This window comes from Rana temporaria, chromosome 1 (assembly GCF_905171775.1).
Source record: "Rana temporaria chromosome 1, aRanTem1.1, whole genome shotgun sequence".
In the NCBI taxonomy this organism is placed as follows: Eukaryota; Metazoa; Chordata; class Amphibia; order Anura; family Ranidae; genus Rana; species Rana temporaria.
In genome coordinates, this window is record NC_053489.1 from 5,443,737 (window position 1) to 5,464,084 (window position 20,348).

The 20,348-nt window shown below is 45.4% G+C and overlaps 1 protein-coding gene across 3 annotated transcripts in view; it reads left to right on the top strand.

The window, feature by feature from the left end:
* Window positions 1–20,348, top strand: part of LOC120922844 (NACHT, LRR and PYD domains-containing protein 12-like) — a 233,827-nt gene that overhangs the window by 186,121 nt on the left and 27,358 nt on the right. The window contains exon 14 of one of the 3 annotated variants that reach the window (XM_040334856.1): window positions 10,580–11,571. The exons of the other annotated variants lie outside the window; for them this stretch is intronic. Coding sequence (XP_040190790.1) covers window positions 10,580–11,551 — 972 coding nt within the window. The 3' untranslated portion in view covers window positions 11,552–11,571. Of the gene's footprint in view, window positions 1–10,579; window positions 11,572–20,348 lie in introns of those variants that run through there. 3 annotated transcript variants of the gene reach the window in all.

Consider the following 20,348-nt stretch of genomic DNA (forward strand, 5'->3'; position numbering starts at 1 on the left):
ATAAATAAGGATGCATTTACAATAAGGAGCTTTTTTTGGGTTCTTTTTTTTTTTTTTAGTAAAAGACTTGTCAAACATTTGTGTGTCTTTATCTATAGGTTACTTTTTTTGTCAACGAGTAGGAGTGTTATGTCCCTCTTAGGCCCTGTACACACGATCAGACATGTCTGATGATACTGGTCTGCAGACCAGTTTCATCAGACGAGTTCGATGGTGTGTACGGCCCATCAGACCGTTGTCCGTCAGACCAAAGTTTTAAAACATGCTTTAAAACCTGTCTGATGGAACCTGTCCGTCGGACAGGTTCGATGGTTAGTACACAAAAGCATCGGACCAAGAACCCGCGCATGCTCAGAATAAAGTCGACGCATGCTTGGAAACACTGAACTTTGTTTTTTCATCACGTCGTTGTGTTCTACGTCACCGCGTTCTGACCCGATCGGATTTTGGTCCGATGGTGTGTACGCACATCAGACAAGTTCAGAGCTGTCTGATGAAAACGGTCTGTCAGACAAGTCTCATCAGACATGTCTGATCGTGTGTACAGGGCCTTACTCATTCACATAGGGGGGCCCCTTTGTTTTTAAAAGCCTGCAGACCCCCCACAACCACCGGGCCAGGGTCGTGGAGAGAAGAACTATCTATTGGTAGATCTTGAATCTCACATATAATTGAAAGCAGACTTTTAACACAAGTTTGTTTTGTTATTGAATTATTGTATTATTTTATATTCCATTGAACAGTCGGGGAGATTACTGAGCACATGGTGATGTTATTGATATATTGGAGATGTAGAAGCACTGCATAATTCTATCATGTATACTGTATACAGTATATAGAGTATCAAGCCTTGTAGGTCTGAATCTTATATGTACTGTAGTTCCTGTCAAAGTTGTTTTTGGGGATTGATACAATGTTTACACAGTGCGAGGAAGGTATTGAGAAGACCGAAGTAGATGGAAGTGTGTTTTATTTTAGTTTTGTCTATAACTTTAATAAAATATTTTTTTGCAAGACAGTTTAGCATTTTTAGCCAACAAAAATGATATATATACAGGTCATTCTCAAAAAATTAGCATATTGTGATAAAGTTCATTATTTTCTGTAATGTACTGATAAACATTAGACTTTCATATATTTTAGATTCATTACACACAACTGAAGTAGTTCAAGCCTTTTATTGTTTTAATATTGATGATTTTGGCATACAGCTCATGAAAACCCCAAATTCCTATCTCCAAAATCTAGCATATTTCATCCGACCAATAAAAGAAAAGTGTTTTTAATAAAAAAAAAGTCAACCTTCAAATAATTCTGTTCAGTTATGCACTCAATACTTGGTCGGGAAACCTTTTGCAGAAATGACTGCTTCAATGCGGCGTGGCATGGAGGCAATCAGCCTGTGGCACTGCTGAGGTGTTATGGAGGCACTACTGAGGTGGCATGGAGGCAATCAGCCTGTGGCACTGCTGAGGTGTTATGGAGGCCCAGGATGCTTCGGTAGCGGCCTTAAGCTCATCCAGAGTGTTGGGTCTTGCTTCTCTCAACTTTCTCTTCCCAATATCCCACAGATTCTCTATGGGTTTCAAGTCAGGAGAGTTGGCAGGCCAATTGAGCACAGTAATACCATGGTCAGTAAACCATTTACCAGTGGTTTTGGCACTGTGAGCAGGTGCCAGGTCGTGCTGAAAAATGAAATCTTCATCTCCATAAAGCTTTTCAGCAGATGGAAGCATGAAGTGCTCCAAAATCTCCTGATAGCTAGCTGCATTCACCCTGCCCTTGATAAAACACAGTGGACCAACACCAGCAGCTGACATGGCACCCCAGACCATCACTGACTGTGGGTACTTGACACTGGACTTCAGGCATTTTGGCATTTCCCTCTCCCCAGTCTTCCTCCAGACTCTGGCACCTTGATTACTGAATAACATGCAAAATTTGCTTTCATCCGAAAAAAGTACTTTGGACCACTGAGCAATAGTCCAGTGTTGCTTCTCTGTAGCCCAGGTCAGGCGCTTCTGCCGCTGTTTCTGGTTCAAAAGTGGCTTGACCTGGGGAATGCGGCACCTGTAGCCCATTTCCTGCACACGCCTGTACACGGTGGCTCTGGATGTTTCTACTCCAGACTCAGTCCACTGCTCCCGCTGGTCCCCCAAGGTCTGGAATCGGTCCTTCTCCACAATCTTCCTCAGGGTCCGGTCACCTCTTCTCGTTGTGCAACGTTTTCTGCCACACTTTTTCCTTCCCACAGACTTCCCACTGAGGTGCCTTGATACAGCACTCTGGGAACAGCCTATTCATTCAGAAAATTCTTTCTGTGTCTTACCCTCTTGCTTGAGGGTGTCAATGATGGCCTTCTGGACAGCAGTCAGGTCGGCAGTCTTACCCATGATTAAAACAATAAAAGGCTTGAACTACTTCAGTTGTGTGTAACGAATCTAAAATATATGAAAGTCTAATGTTTATCAGTACATTACAGAAAATAATGAACTTTATCACAATATGCTATTTTTTTGAGAATGACCTGTATATATACACACACATAGTATAACACGTTTATCACAGATTTGTTATCTGAAAAGTTCTGGTTGAATAGACAGACCCATAGTGGAAATGTAAACATTGATCTGATCCATAAAGATTATACAGGTTCAGGAGCTGAGCTGGTAATTGTGTTTATACTTGGTTGTCCACCTCCAGCTAAAGCCAAAATCAGTCTTGCAGTGGGAGTGTCTGTCCGGTAAACTGATGATCAGGAGACCCCTAGGTGGGATTACAGGAGGAAGAACTCTTATGCCGCGTACACACCATCGCTTTCTGCGATGGAAAAATGCGACGCTTTATGTGCTTTAAAAAAACGTCATTTTTCAAACTTCAATTTGAACAACGACGTAGCATACACACCATCGCTTTTTCACAACGCTCTAGCACAGCGCAGTTCCGTCAATCACGCACGACGTCATTTTTCAAACTTCAATTTGAACAACGACGTAGCATACACACCATCGCTTTTTCACAACGCTCTAGCACAGCGCAGTTCCGTCAATCACGCACGACGTAACTATAAAGGGTCGTTTCCATGCGGAAGACGGCCTCTTTTGCTGATATCGTGTTGCTGCGTGTTAGTAAAAGTTTGGTGAGATACGATTCGTGATTTTCAGTGACTGTGCTTTAAATTTCGTTTTCTGTCGTACAGTTTGTCTATTTGTTGTCGGATCTGTGATACAGTGCTTGTACTAAGGACGTATTTGTTTTGGCATTACGTTTTGTGTGCACGGTGCTGTTTAGCAGGTCGTTCTTCAAAGGCCATTCTTTACTTCAGGGCGTAATTTTTAGTCTGATCTGATTTGACGACCGTTTTCTAGCCATGTTGCGGGTACGAACTCGTCGCCGAGATTGTGCTGTGCTTGTTGTTAGGATGTGTGCTGCATCCCAGCGACGGTCCATGAACAGGGTGAGGAGGAGGTTGTGGACCAAGAACTGGTTGCTACGCAGGGACCAGTTCTCTCATATGCCTCTGCTGCGGGAGATCCGAGAAAATAACCCTGATGATTTCAGGAATTTTCTTAGGATGTCTGACCCGTATTTCAGCAGCTTTTGGCTTTGGTGTCGCCATATATCACCAGGCAGGACACCGTTATGCGGGAAGCCATCACTGCTGAGCAGAGGCTAGTTGCTACGTTGCGCTACCTTGCAACAGGGAGAAGTCTGCAGGACTTGAAGTTCTCGACGGGCATCTCCCCCCAGGCTCTGGGCCTCATAATCCCGGAGACCTGTTCGGCCATCATTCAGGTTCTTCAGGAGGACTATGTTAAGGTAAGTGGTGTTCTTTCAATGGTCAAACTATGTCCCAAAAAAAGAAAAAAAAAAAACTTTTCTAATATGCTCAGAATGCTCACTTTGTCTCTATGTATGCTGTTCTACACAATTTTTAAAGCCCTACATGTTTATTTAATTTAGCCAACCTGTCCATCATTCTATGTTGTGGCCAAACCCACCTAGCATAGTCCCTATATCCCCGTTTATTTGTGGCCTCCATTGTAGTGCTGCATTTTGTGTGTCCCTATATCCCCGTTTATTTGTGGCCTCCATTGTAGTGCTGCATTTTGTGTGTCCCTATATCCCCGTTTATTTGTGGCCTCCATTGTCCAAACCCCCCCCCTAGATTTTTGAACTACATACTAATAATTATTTTTCTTATTTATATTTTTTTTGGGGGGTTGTTTCTCATGTGAGAAACTCATCTTGAGCCCCACTCCCCCTAAATATATTTTTTCAACATCAGAGGGGGGTGATTAATATGCTTAGTGTTCACATGTTATTTTTTAATACTAACCTTTTTTGTGGAATTGTTGGTGGGATCCCTTGTAATTTTAGCTATATTCTGTTCAAAATCTTTGTTTTAATGTATTTTTTATTTTCTTTCTATCCAGTTCCCCACCACGCCACAGGAATGGCAGACTGTGGCAGCGGACTTCTCCCAGCGTTGGAACTTTCCGAACTGCGGAGGAGCCATTGATGGCAAGCACATCCGCATTGTGCCCCCACCCCATAGTGGATCCCATTTCTTCAATTACAAGGGGTTCCACAGCGTTGTTTTGATGGCGGTGGTCTCTGCCAATTACGAGTTCTTGTACGTGGATGTTGGGAAAAATGGCCGGATGTCGGACGGCGGTGTCTTTGCGGAGACGGAGTTCGCCCAACGGCTTCGGTTGGAGGACCTAGGATTGCCACCTGCGGAGGAGAACGAAGAGGGTCTGCCCTTCGTGTTTGTTGCAGATGAGGCTTTTGGTTTGGGTCCCCACCTCATGAGGCCATTTCCCGTACGCACCCTCACCCATGAGAGGAGGGTTTTTAATTATCGGCTGGCCAGAGCAAGACGTGTGGTAGAGAATGCCTTTGGAATCATGGCCAGCCAATTCAGATTGTTTTTAACAGCAATAAACCTGGCGGAATACAAGTGGAATTACATCATCCTATGTTGTTGCATTTTACACAATTTTTTAAAACGAAATTCACAAACTTACCTGACGGTATTGCCTGATGAGGCTGATGTTGTGGCTCCGGAGCCGGGACATCAGGCTAGCCATAGAGGCTTGGCCCCCCAAACCGCACGTGCAGTGCGTCAATCATATGTGGACTATTTTATGGGGAGGGGGGCCATTGAAATGCCTGATCTTGACTAAAGAATAAAATTTACTTTTTGTTTGATGAAACAGTGTTTATTTTTTTGATTTTATTTATTTGTAAGTTTTGGGGGATAATGTTTCTTTTTCCTAGGTTCTCATCCAGCCATGTGTTTGGGATGTCATAAATTCCCATGAGTGTTAAATCTTAATAACTCTACAAATATGCCTGAGTAATTGAATGAGTCTGCATTGATACCAATAACTACACACAAATTGTTTGGAGTCCAAAATTGTATTTATTTTTTACTTTTTTCTTTTTGATTAGTACAAAATATAATTTTTTTAGATTTTTTTTTCTTTTTTTTGATTAGTACAAAAAATAATTTTTTTTTTGATTAGTACAAAATCTTTTTTTATTTTTTTTTTGTCTTTTTTGATTAGTACAAAATATAATTTTTTTTTATTTTTTTTGTCTTTTTTTTGATTAGTACAATTTTTTTTTATTTTTTTTAGATTAGTACAAAATCTTGTTTTATTTTTTTTTTGTCTTTTTTGATTAGTACAAAATATAATTTTTTTATATTTTTTTTGTCTTTTTTTTGATTAGTACAAAAAATTTTTTTTTTTTTTTTTTTCAAATTCAAGGAAAAAATAAAATACACAAACAATTAAACCCTCCCCAAAACATTAATAACATTTTTAAGCTGCCGTTCCAGCGTCTTTGCTTTGTGGCGTATTTCACGGCAGGCCAGACGTATGTCCTCGACTTGGGCCCTGCAGGTGAGAACCTCGCCGATGAGGAGCTGGGCACTATACGTGTCCAGTCCCTGACCAGCCCGATTTCCTCCTGAAATGTGGAACCAAAACATGTGTTAAAAGATTGTATGCCTATATCTATATTCACAGAAAATGTGGTAGATGTTACTTTACCGGATGTTGAGGCAGGTTCCTCTTCCTCTACATCCCTCGGGGGTGTGGCTTGATTGGCTTGTGCCTCCTGCCTTTCTGCTTCATTGTGCCCTACAAGATTGAAGAAAGGGAAAACATGAGGTTCAAACATTACGAGCGGCCTGAAATGACACCCAAAAATTACTAAATTATAAACAAAAGGTCAATATTGTTGATTTTTAAACAATTATCAAGAAAATAGACCAGTATTTAATCCATTCACAAAGTAATGTCAAATCTGTTGACCAAATTTTTAATTTTAGATATGTAAGCTAACCAAGTCTCCCCTGGATCTGCTCACCCCTGTGTGTGACCCAACATAGGTTGTGATTGTGACAAACAATTGTGCTACTGAGTACACATGTTCAATAAAAAAAGGAGTAGCAAACGCTCCTTTTTGGGAATCTCAAGGTATTTACGTTTCTTCTAAAATAAGCTGAAACACATTTCCATCAATTCCAGAATTGAATACACCTTTTTTTTAAGCCCCAAAAATGTCACAACTTTCATATTTGTGTCGACTAATTGGTCATAGGAGTCGTCGTTCATTCGCCCACAATTCCTAAATTTACAATTTTAGTTCAGATACAGTGCTTCAACTCCCCTTTGCACATGCAAACTAGGCATGATGCCATTTCTCATTAATATGGTCTTGGATTATTGAAAGTCAGCGAATGAACGACGACTACGACGACTGCATCATGCGTCCACATTCATAATATTCATTTTATGGTCAACCTGCAAAAAAAAATTAAATGGCACAAAGAACACACCAAAATAATTAATACACATGGAAAAAACTTACTTCATCTTCGAATCACCCTATTAATTCTGTAAAGTTGGTGGGGTTCCCTTTTTTTTAAATCCGACCACCTTTTGCGCAGGTGCTCTCTGCTCCTGGTTTTCCCAAACTTCCGCTGGAGCCTACGGATGACCTTCTCCATAATTTGGGCTTTGACTTTATTGGGATGCATGTAGGGGCCATGTTTGGCATCATAGTCCTCCCTCCTCAATATGGTCACCATCTCCACCATTTCATGAAAACTCATATTGGAGGCTCTGCAGCGGAATCTGCGGCGTGGTTGGGCCTGGCCTGCCTCCTGGCTTGAGCTAGAATACACCTCCATGTTGTCCATCTTTTCTCCCTCACCAAACGACAGAGAAGGGGCGTGGAAAGGACGATACCGAACGTCAGGGGCGGGGTGTCGTGCGGAGCGTCACGCGTGCGTAGTGTAAAAGGGATGGGACGTGTTTGGAAACGGCCTGCATAGTCTGTGGAAGAAGTCGTAATTCCCGATCTTTCCTAACGACGAGACGTAAGTTTTTAATTCCGACTTTATTATAGTGAATAGGGAATGAGTTTGTGGGCTAGTTAGGGGAAGTAAGCTAGTGCCTTTAATTACATTATGTTTTGGCTTCTGTTTCATGTGCAGAAAGAATGGATCCCTTCAAGGATGCTGATTTCCTGACAGAATTCATACAAAAATGGAAGGAACATCCTGTTCTGTGGCAAACCAAAAGCACAATAAATAAAAACAAAGATGCCAGGGAGAAAGCTAGACAGAGCATGCTTGTTTTTGTGAAAACAAGGGTCCCCAACGCCACAACAGCCACTGTGAAAAGCAAAATAAATTCCATCAGGGGCACCTACAGGGCCCAACGGGTCCAAGTCCTGGCCTCAATGAGGTCTGGGGCTGCAGCTGACTCCATATACAAACCAACCCTGTGGTACTATAGTCAGCTGCAGTTCCTGGACGACCACATTGAGACCAGGGCATCCATGTCTACCCTTCCCCCAAGAGGTAGCTCCCAGCTTCCCAGCAGCCAATCCTCCAGTGTTCCCTGCAGACAAGAGCAGGCAAGCTCGGAGGAAGAGGAAGAGTTCCTGGAGGACCCCAATTGTGAGCCATGGAGAATGGTATGTGTTTTTTGTATGAATTTAGTTAGTATATGACAAGTATAGTAATAATGGTAAATGTATGTTACTATTGTTCTAAATTCTATGTGAATCTCGTAAGTTTAGGGATAGGATCAATAGTCAGTAGTGGGAAAACATGATGGGGTCAAAATGGGCAAATTAATAATGTTGATGAAGGAGTGGGTGGCATTTTCAGATAGGCCAGTAGGGGGGAGTAACGCAATACACCTGCAAGGGGTCCCAGATGGAAGACACCCTTTTTGAGTACTATCTAGTTGACACTAAATTGAATAAAATAATTTTTGGGGAAAAGGCCACTTATTTGCTAAATTAGGCATGCAACAACCCACATAATTCCAGGGGGACCATGTCTGAAGGTGTTTAAGGGGCCACATAATTAGGGATGGCGACCCTGTGTGTAATATATATTGACATTCAATTTGCATCACTCATGATTGTAAAAATGTGTGTGATTAATGACAAACACAAATAACATATGTTCCTTTTTTTGATACACAGGCAGACCCAAGCCAGGAAGAGCCAGGGCCCACAGGGAGCCAGGAAGAGCCAGGGCCCACAGGGAGCCAGGAAGAGACAGGGCCCACAGGGAGCCAGGAGGAGCCAGGGCCAACTGCAAGGCAGGAGGTGGCAGAGCCCACTGGGAGCCAGAAGGTGGCAGGCCCCAGTGGGACCCAGGAGGCACGCCGGCGGGATACCATCTCCCGGATCCCTCCATTCCGCAATCCCAATAAACGGCTCAGGAGTATGCGACAAATGGAGGAGGAGACCCAGGGCCTGCTTCGCCAAGCTACTGCAGCCATCCGAGAGCCACCCAGTGAAGTTGAGGGGTTCGCAGCGCTCATTGCAGCCAAGATGTACAATCTGGAGCAGAGCCAGCGTGTGCGCTGCGAACTCCTCATCTTCCAAGCCATAACCATGGCATCCCTGGGGCAGCTCGATGACGACACCCACATTGTGCGGATTGCTCCTCCTGTCCTTGCTGCTCCTCCTGCTCCTGCTCCTGCTCCTGCTCCTGCTCCTGCACCTGCTCCTGCTCCTCCACTTCATGAGGCTGCTCTGGCTCCTGCCACCTCATCTCCTCCAGGAACCCAGCCCCCAAGGACTCGGGCTACAGGGAAGGCTGCAGGGAAGACTGCAGGGAAGGCTGCTGGGAAGAAAAAGGCCAAGAAATAATACGGTGCCCCTGATGGAATTTTAATGTGGACTCACAGGCTGTATTTGTGGCTTCGGGGACCCTTGTTTTCAGAAAAAATCAAGCATGCTCTAAAGTGCTGCCTACCTTGGCATCTTTGTTTTTATTATGTTGTGTTTTTGGGTTGCCACCTTTTTTTTTGGAAATTTTTAGGAAGACTAAAATAAATGTTAATTTTTCAGCCAAATTTCACCATGTTTCTTTATTGTAGATTTGAGAGATCATTATTGAGTGGGCAGACCCATTACAAAATAAATAATGCAAACATTAACAAGGTAAAAAAACATGCTTGTGGGTGAGTTAACTAAAAAATTAGGTTGTTGCAGACACTTCACACACTCCTAAATAAACACAAAATAGAGATTACTAATCAAATTGGTGACAAAAATTTAAAAAAAATAATAAAGGTGGACCAATATATATATTTAAAATGTTTAAGATGGAAGATACAACTAAATAACAGAACACAAACATAAACATTATCAAACAAGAAAGAAACTAATTAAAAGCTTGTCATAACTATGCAACAAGATCAGCCGCAACAAACGTCCATTTCTGGGTAGCAGTTAAAAGCAGGGGTTAAAGAAGCGCTTTCTTTTCTTGTCTATAAGCTGAAAAACACCTTAACGAATGTGCTGATTCCATTCTGAACAGTCGTTTTACATGAATGAGCGCTGCCGTCTCCTAACTTGCTTCTGAGCATGCGCGGGCTTAAATCGACGTTTTTACGTACACACGGTCAATGTTTAGAACACAGAAAACGACGTCGGCCAAAAACGACACATAAAATTGAAGCAATTTTATTTCTGTCGTTTTTTCAATTTTTTTCTGTCGTTTTTTAGAAGACATAAAACGACGTTTTTGCCCACACACAGTCAATTAAATTGACGTTTTTGAAAATGACGTTTTTTTCCATCGCAGAAAGCGATGGTGTGTACGCGGCATTAGAGGGGAATTTATCAAAGCTGGAGCAGCCAGAATCTGGGCAGTTGTGTATGACAACCAATCAGCTTCCATATTTCATCTTCAAAGCTTAACTAAACAAGCTGAAGATAGAGGCTGATTGGTTGCTCCAGATTCTGGCTGCTCCATTTTTGACAAATTAACCCTTTAATGCCATATTATCAGCTTTCACTGCAGATTCTAATCATTTATGAACTTATACATTTTCTCTTGTATCTTTATCTGGTTGGTCTGGTGAAATAAAAGCACCACTACAATCTGCTTATACATCTATTATAGACAGATCAGATGACATGTTTGTTGCTCTCTAAAAAAAACATTTAAACATTTTCTAAGGTTCTCTTCTGTCCATTTGGATATTAAGAGTTCCACATTATTTATACAGACAGTTTTCTTCCTTTCTAGATTAGTTATGGAGCCAGAGATACTTTGCTGAGTGATAGAAAGATGTATCCAAACTTTTTCCGGACAGTTCCGGATGATGAGATGCAATATGTGGCCATAGCAAAGTTACTGGAAAGGTTGAAGTGGAACTGGGTCGGGATCCTTACATCTGATGATGAATACGGAGAGAGGGAATTCCGACATCTCAGCAAACATTTATCTGATCATGGAATTTGTATTGAATTCAAGATTCTGGTGTCTAAAGAGAATTGTGATAAAATTCCTCCAGAGCTGCGGAGCTCAACCACGGAAGTTCTTATTATTTGTGGCTCAGTTAGTCTGTATTATTACAAGTTTTTGTATCATAATGTCCCTTATTACACGGAGAAAACATTTATTATACCAGATTCTTGGTCAATGAGTGAAATATTTTTTATTCTCAGTAACTGCAGCTTGGTGTTTACATTCCCCCATCTCTACATAAAGGGATTGCTGGAATATTTTTATAACATTTATCCATCCAGCTGCCCAAATGACCCCCTGATGGAGGATATTCTCATAGCTCAATGTGGATGCTTTTCAAAAAACCAAATAAAAAATTTCCTTATTCCACTCACAACTAGATGTCCTCTTAGGAACTGCAGTTTGGAGAAACTTCGACTTGATTTATATTATATTGATGAGAAAACATCCTATAGAGTGTATATCTCAGTCTACATTTTGGCTCAAGCATTACATGACATGGATTTCTCTTTTAAAATAAATAACAAAAAATCAGAAATAAATCCACACACACTAAAGTATAAGGTGAGAGCATCCAATGAAAGTTTACTTGTATCTTTTTATACCCGGTCAGTTCAGGCCTGGAACACAATGTGCCGAGACAAAGATTACACCCAGTTTAGGTTCATGTTTAGTTTAGAGGTGTTTAACCCTTTCACTTCTGGGGCAGTTTTTAAAATTTTTGTTAATTTGGCGCCCTGCTCCTATTGAACAAGCGCTGCTGTAAATATAGTGGGGGTCTGAGCTGTTATTTGGCTCAGACAAATGTGATTGAGGGCAATTTAGCCATGGCTGTGCTGGGAGTACCCACCATTCCTCGCCTCGGGGTTTTATTACCACCCCAGGCCAAGGGTGGCAGCAGCAAAGTCAGGGTGTATTGGGTGTCCCCCTCGGCAGTGATTCATTGGGAGTGGTTGCCTGCTGTGCTTGCTGGGGAGGGGTACTTAAGGTACAGACGCCATTGGCGGGGGTTCGTTGTTCGCGCCTCGTGGCCTGCCTGGCCTGGGGTGTGCATCCTGAGGCCTGACTCCGGGGTTTCGCCTGGTAGGCCCAGTAGTCAGACTGGGGCCTTCATTTACAAAAGGTGATCCTGTGCTGTCCGTCCTGTGGGAAGAAGCTACACTTGATGAAGGAAGCCAGGGGAGGACCTATCCTGGAGAGGACCATGCAAGAGGCTGGTATCTTGGGAGAAGACCTGGAAACTTTATCGAAGGATGCTCCATACACTAGGAGGCTTGACGGTGGTCGCATGTCTGATCCAAAGTTTTACCAAGGTTAAGCTGGAGAGATCTGGGTGCTGAATCCTGTGGCAGGGGATTCTGGACCAAAAGTGTCTCCTCATAAAGGAAGGTCTGTGGCAGAGACTGTACTTTATTCCGTGAGCTATCCCGGCTGCTAGACCAGTGAGAGGGACCTATCCGGGTGAGCAATACCCACTCTGGCTAGAGTGGTGAAGAGAGACTGTTTGCTGGAAGCAGGAGTGTTTCCTTTTTGTGATTATACACCTGAACCTGCCTACCTACTTACCCTTCCACCCCGTTCTACTTATTTTCTACCAAGTTCTAAATCTCAGAAAAAGAAGTGCATTATGTGGGATTCCTCAGACTCTCTATTTCCTCTGGACAGCGAGTATATAGAGGTAATGTGCCACCCAAAAATACTCAGAAGCTCCTCCGGGGGTAGTGCTACATGTGGGGGCTCGTCCGGGATAGGCTTTTACCTCTAGCAACAGAATTGGAAAGTCATTTCGCTGTTAAGAGTCTGAACTTGTCGGGGTGTTGAACTGTGCTCGTAAAGAAAAGGTTAAGGTCAGGTTTTTGGCTGAGACGCCGGCTGCACATGTAACGGAGAAAAGTACATGAAGCGACTTGCCCATAAAAGAACCAGAAGGGGAGGATTTACTGTCCCCTGCATGAGAAGTGAGTGTGTCTGGTGCGAAAAGGACTTGATTGCTAGATCGGTGAGAGAGGATCACAGAGCAGCCATGTCGGCGTATCCATTGCCATCCGTAGGACCAAGGCCTACAATGTTCCAGGCCAGAGCTAGTGTGAGTTCCGCACCGGCAGGAGCACTATTGACGGATACAGGCATCTGGATGAAGCCGCCGTGGCGTTTCGTGCTGTATACCAGCGGCAACGTGGAAGTGCTTGGTATGTAGTGCCCGCGATGTGGCAGATTGGTGCTCCAGCTCGGACCCTTTGGCCAATGCTTCCAGTGCGGGGAATATTTGTTTGGAGTGGGTTAGCCTACTGAATCGCCTATCGAGTGGACTGGGTTACACGCGCTGTCACTTTAGAAGAAGCCATTTTTCTGGCCTACTTCCAACTCTTCACCTGCCGTGTCTGCTACGGTGAATGACACCAACAATGATGTCGCTACAGCAAATGTTCCTGAGCCACCAGCAGATGTTGTTACAGAAAATGTTTGCACAGCATTTGTTCCTACCATACCGGCCGGGAAGAAGGTGGGCTATGTGAAGGCTTCCCACGGCCGCGGTCGAGGCCTACCCCAGCGTCTATCGGGACCGGACTCTGAGGAAGATGTTGCCCTTGTGGGGCCCGCAAAAGGAACTGGTAAGCAGGCTGGGGATAAAATGACAAAAGTTGTGCGCACATGTTTGCACATGTTTGCCTGCAGAAGAGTATGCAGACTTGATCTGGACTCTTTGTCAGATGCCGGTGATTACCACTGGTTCGAGCCAGAGTTTCCCGATCTAACGTGGGACAAAAGATTTAAAGCTGCTTCTACTCGTAGTTCAGGGAAATGTTCTCCTATGGACTCTGGGGAGACAACGTCTCGGGCGGAAAACCTGGGTGTGAACCTAGAAGTTGTCATAGATGCTGGAATTGTTTCTGGCAGAAAAGATGCGCCTCCAACTAAGACGCCTCTTCTAAAAAGATCTACAGAGGCTTGTGTAATGCCAGGACTGGGACCAGGGCCATCTTAATAACATCATGGGCCCCTGGGCAAAGTAATGAACTAGGGCCCCTACCAGGGAGATGGTGACCGTGGCATGCTATGTGCGTGGTGGGAATGAGAGGGTGTGGCTAAATAATGTTACATATTGGGCGTGGCTTTTGAGTCTGATTAGAAACAAAAAATACACACAACCAGGGAATTATCCCAAATTAAATGCACCCCCTATACACACTGTCCCCGCACCCCATATACACTGACCCTCTGTATACACTGACTCTTTTTCCCTGTACACACTGCTCCCACTCCTTTTTGAAACTATCCCCCTCCCTGTACACACTGCCCTGTATTTATGTATGACTGTACACAGTACAGGGGGGGGGGGGCAGGAGGGCACAGTGCAGAGGGGTTGGGGGACACGGTAAAGGGGAGGTCAGGTGGGTATAGTATAGGGTTTAGTAATGTATAGTTGCAGGTTTGGGTAGTATAGGGTGGTAGAGTGGCAGGTTTGGGTAGTGTAGGGTGGTATAGTAAAAGGTTTGGGTAGTATAGGGTGATATAGTAAAATGTTTGGGTAGTATAGGGCAATATAGTAGCAGGTATGGGTAATATAGGGTGGTATAGTGGCAGATGTGGGTAGTATATTTTTTCTGCCATGAGGAGGAGCATTTTTTAAACATCCTGGGTCTTCTAGATTTAGGATAATCATCAACACAGGACAGCGGGTGCTCTATGACTTTGTCACAATGTGTCACATGGCTGTTGGGTGCTGCCTTTCTTCATGTATAGCTGTACTCTGTGTTACAGATTGTACCCCACACTACATCCACAGCAATGTCAGCACCAGCCATGTGACACACTGTGACAAAGCCGCAGAGCACTCACTGTCCTGTGTGGATGATTATCCTAAAACTATAAGATGTTAGAAGGCACTGTGAGGACTTTGGATGATTATTTTAGGATATCACAACAGGTGGGACCCCTCACTCACTATGTGCTGCTCAGTACCTGCCGCGCTTCCCGCCGCCACTGCCGCTCCGCTCGTATTAGTTTTACTGCCCCCTCTCTGTCAGCTCTCTTACTTCAGTCCTGGCGCCTGAAAGAGCAGAGTAACCACAGCACTTTACAGATCAATTCACCAGACACTGACAGAAAGATATCAGTCGGTAGGGCCGGATTAAGAGCATTAAGGGCCTGGTGCTGAGCATTTTGGTAGGCCTTTTTATAAAAGTAAATAAAATGAAAACACATATTTTTTTGTTAAAACAATTCAAATTAAAGAGAGAGAGAGGGAGTGAGAAAAAGGGGAATAGAGGGAGGGTGAAAGAGAGAGAGGGAGACTGTGGGGGGTAATGGCATAGTACATTACATGGGGGGGTAATAGCATAGTACATTACATGGGGGGTAATAGCATAGTACATTACATGGGTGGTACAGCAGAGTATGTTACATGAGGGGGGGGCAAAGCACAGCACATTACATGGTGGGCAAAGCACATCACATTACATTTTGGGCACAACACATGACAGTGGACACTGCACAGCACATTCATTGAGCATGGCACAGCACATTGCATGGTGGGCACAGGACATTAGTGATGTCGAACCGGGTGAACCGCCATAGACTTCAATGGGCAGGCAAATTTTAAAAACCCACATGATGTTCTGAAGCAGGCCAGGAAAGTCTGTGTGCATTTCCGAAGGTCATACAATGCCACTGCTCGACTGACAGACCTCCAAAGGCAATACAACCTGCCCAAGAACCGCCTAATCTGTGACATGCCCACCAGATGGAACTCTACATTGGCCATGCTGCAGCGGCTGCACACGCAGCAGAGGGCCATCAATGAGTACCTGTGCCAATATGGCAGCAGAACTGAGTCAGGGGAGCTTGTTTTTTTTTCCCATGCCAGTGGGCCTTGATCAGGGATGCATGCACTGTCCTGTCACCATTTGAGGAGGCCACAAGGATGGTGAGCAGTGACAGTGCATGCATCAGTGAGACTGTCCCTCTTATTCACCTGTTGGAGCACACTCTAGGTGGAATAATGGACAGGGCCCTTGAGGCAGAACAGAGGGAGGAAGAGGAGGACTACCTTACCTCTCAAGGCCCCCTTTATCCAGACAGTGGTCCTGCATGCCCGCCTACCACACAGGAAGAGGACGAGGAGGACGAGGTGGAGGAGGATTGTATCAGCAGCATGGAGGTGGAGCCTAGCACTCAGCAGCAGCAGTCTTCAAGGGATCACTTACAGTCCCAAGGAACCCGTGGACTTTTACGTGGCTGGGATGAGGTGGCTGCGGATCCTGTCGTCCTCAGTGACCCAGAGGACTGTGCCCCGAATGCCTCAGCAAACCTACGCTGCATGGCCTCCCTGATCCTGCAAAGCCTGCGTAAGGATCCTCGTGTTCGTGGTATCAAGGAGAGGGATCATTACTGGCTGGCAACTCTCCTTGATCCACGTTACAAGAGTAAGGTTGCAGAGCTTATCTTGCCGTCGCAGAGGTAGCAGAAGATGAAACATCTTCGGGAGGCCTTGCAGAAGGCTCTGTGCAACGCGTTCCCAGAACCTGGGGGATTACCAAATCCTGTTCCTGGACAACGTGTTGCTGAGGCTTCGGTGAGTCACAGAAGGAGCGGTGGAGAAGGTGGCCGTCTGACCGATGTGTTCAGACAATTTTTTAGTCCGCAGCCCCAAGGTATGACCGGTTCCAGCAACCATCGCCAGCGTTTCGTTTACATGGTGCGTGAAGACCTAGGGGCAAGATCAGATTTGGACACCTTCCCCACCGAAAATCCTCTGGCATACTGGGTCTTGAGGATGGATCACTGGCCAGAGCTTGCACAGTATGCAATTGAGCTACTGGCTTGCCCTGCATCCAGCGTTCTTTCAGAACGCACATTCAGTGCTGCTGGAGGCTTTGTGACCGATCACAGGGTGTGCTTCTCCACCGACTCCGTTGATCGACTGACTTTCATAAAAATGAATCAGGCTTGGATCAACACCAGCTACCAAGCACCTGATGCTGATGTAACTGAATAATTTTTTTAACCACTTAAAGTGGAGTTCCGGCCACAATTTCACTTTTAAATATAAATACCCCTGTAATACACAAGCTTAGAGGGCCAAATCCTCAAAGCAGATGCGCCGACTTAACCAGAGTTTTCTAAATTTACACGGCGCGTATCTTTGCGCCCGATCCTCAAAATGAGTTATGCCTTAAAATCCGGGTTTTCCGTCCTACCTAAAATAATTACACCTGCGCATCCCCGGACGCAAATTACGCTAGTCACGCCGCTGTTTTTGATAGGCAAAGATGCAAATGAGGGAGATAGGGCGATCCACAAAATTAAGTGTGTGCGCCGTAGATTACGCCCTGTGTGCACCTGTTCGTTTCCCTGCGCAAATTTACACTTTATAAAAGCAGACCTAATTTTACACATGCCGTGTAAGGGTCTGCTCAAGCAACTGAATAGAGGTAGAGCTGACAACACATCTCTGCAGGACAACAATCTGACTGCCAAAATGCCCGGGCCATCAATGGTTGTAACGGCACTCGCCACTTTACAGGCACAAAGAAGGAGGAGGGCACACGAGAGGGTTTACCGCCCACGGCGAGATCTGTTTGGCAACTACAGATTTAACAGGGAAGCCATCCTGGAGCTCACAGAAATCCTGAAGGATGATCTCACCACCCCAACCCAACGATCCCATGCCCTGCCACCTCTCCAAAAAGTAATGTCAACATTACATTTTCTGGCCACTGGGTCTTTCCAGCGCGCATCTGGAGGTCTGTCTGGGATGGTCCAGTCCTCTATGAGCAGGTGTGTCCATCAAGTGGTCCCTGCAAGACGAGGGGGCGTGGCGACCGGGCTCTAATATGGACGCTTAGCCCAGGAGCTCCGCTCGTTCACCGGAGATATCAGCGCACAGCAGCGTCCACCGGTGCCTCTCACAGCTACACTTGTGAGCATTCGACCGCGGACTTACGGCGGCATAGATCGACCATGGGGAGAAGCAGGAAGAAGCCCCAGCAGCCGCAAAAGCTGGATGACTTCTTCATCCACGCACGGCGCACACAGCCGCAAAATGGCGGCGCCGCGGGAAATGACAGGCAGGACAATGTCCAGATTCACGGAGGTGATGCGGCTCACAACACGGTTCACCCGAGCCTGCCGATCAGTGCTTCCTCCTCTGATACGTCTAGCCCCACGACCAGGAGCCCGGCAAAGTCCAGACAGCGGAGGGACTCCCCGCCCAGGCAAACCAGCGAAGGTATGGACGTTACAGGCCCTCACCTCTCCTCAGCTGACACGCACAAGCAGGGAAGGGATCCCATAGCAGAATGTCCCACTGCAGACGGCCCAGTATCTGATACCATGATGAAGGAGATGCTGCTATCCCTCAGATCCTCTCTGCAGTCTGATCTGATTAGGGGGCTGAATGAATGCCGCAGAGAAGTGCAGGGACTGGGTCACAGGGTGCACACAGTAGAATCCAAAATGGAGGACTTCACCTCATCCTACAACACACTGGTGGAAGCACATACAGCTCAGGGTGAAGACATAGAATGGATTAAAGACAAGCTCTCGGACCTCGAGGACAGGTCCAGGAGGAACAATCTCAAGTTGCGGGGTGTCCCTGAATCAGTCCCTCCCAACCAGCTCCTGCAGTATGCCCAAACCCTGTTCTCCTCACTGCTTCCTGAGGCGACAGCACATGATCTGCTTGTGGATAGGATCCATAGGCTCCCTAAACCATCCTTCTTACCTGATGATACACCCAGAGATGTCCTGCTGAGGGTCCATTTCTATCACATCAAAGACCAAATCCTCCAGGCTTCCCGCAAACCAGGGGGGCTCCCTCAGCAGTACGCTGCACTTAGGTTGCTGCCAGACCTATCCAGGCACACCTTGCAACGCCGTCGCAACCTGCTTACTATTACTAAGGCGCTGAGGAACCATAATATCCTTCACAAGTGGAAATATCCTGCCACACTTGTCATTACTCACAATGGGACCTCGGTGTCTGTGTCCAAACTGGAAGAAGGATTGGGTATCTTGCAGCAATGGGGCATTCTCCCTGAACAACCGGCTCCACACCTACCCCGTCCGGGTGTGCGACCCATGCAGAATGATTGGCAGGTGGTGTCTCACAAGCGCTCCTCTAAGAAAAAAAACGGTGGTATCGACTAATATCGTCCCACCACAGTTCTCAAGAATCTCCGGAGAAGAGAGTTTCAGTTCATTTCTCTTGTTCACCCCATTTCTACCTATAGCAGCTACGTCTGCACGGGGATCCGTTCATGGATCCGTTTCTTACCATTTTTTCACTGAATTTGTTTTTTGTTATCGTTTCTTTTTTCAGTTTTTTTGATATACACAGATCCAGAGACGTTGTCAGAACCGCCGATGTGGAGGACATTATACCCGGTGCCTGCTCCTGCATGGTACGTCAACATGCTTGGAAGGCCCCCTGGGGAACAGTGAGTAGTAGTAAGGCACTTATGCGAACCAGTTCATACCCCGCCTGCAATGACGATCACATTTTTATCCCTTAATGCCCGGGGTTTGAATCACCCTGCGAAGCGTTTTTCCATGTGGTCGGAAGCCACAAAACGGGGCGCAGACATTCTCAGTGTTCAAGAAACACATTTTCAACTGCATAAATCCCCTCCTTGCTCCCATAGGAACTTTCCGTTTGTTTACACGGCCTGCACTCCAGAAGGCAAGAAAGGGGGTGTACTGCTTGCCCTCAAGAATTCCCTCTCCTTCCAGCCTAAAGACATATTCATAGACGAAGGCGGCAGATTCATTATCGTCACTGGGGACATAAACTCTAAACCTTACACGATCGTATCGGTGTACGCACCCAATAGGCATCAACTTCGTTTCCTGAAAAAAGTTCTAAAAAAAGTGCATCCCATGAAGTATGGAAATCTTGTGATGTGTGGCGATTTTAACATAACTTCAGACCCTAGAATGGACACAACCTCGGGCACATCCAAGAGAGTACAATCACTTCAGGCTCTGACACACGCTGAAGAACTGTTTGATGTTTGGAGGTGTCTACACCCTACTGAGAGAGACTATACCTATTTCTCGAGTAGACACAACTCTTACTCTCGTATAGACATGTTCCTGCTGGACAAGTGGCTTCTGCAAAATGTGGACACAGTGACTATTCATGACATTACGTGGTCAGACCACGCTGCCATTTCCATGTCGGTAGTAGAAAGGGGAGTCTCTTCCTCACCCCCCATATGGCGCTGTAACACAACACTTCTACAAGAACAACATTGTCAAAAACATATCTCCCTACACATCCAAAACTACTTCCTAGATAACGCTACCTCGGTTAACGACCCTTACGTAGTGTGGAATGCACACAAAGCCTATGTGAGGGGCATACTAATTCAACTGGGCGCCACAGAAAAGAAAAAGAAGGCCCAACGGTACAATAAAATCCTTCTGGATTTGAGAGACCTTGAAGCGCAAAACAAAAACTCACCTTCACCCTCCTTAGCCACTAAACTGTGCTCTCTTAGAGAAGACCTTAGGGAGCTATTGACCCAACAATACGACAGACATT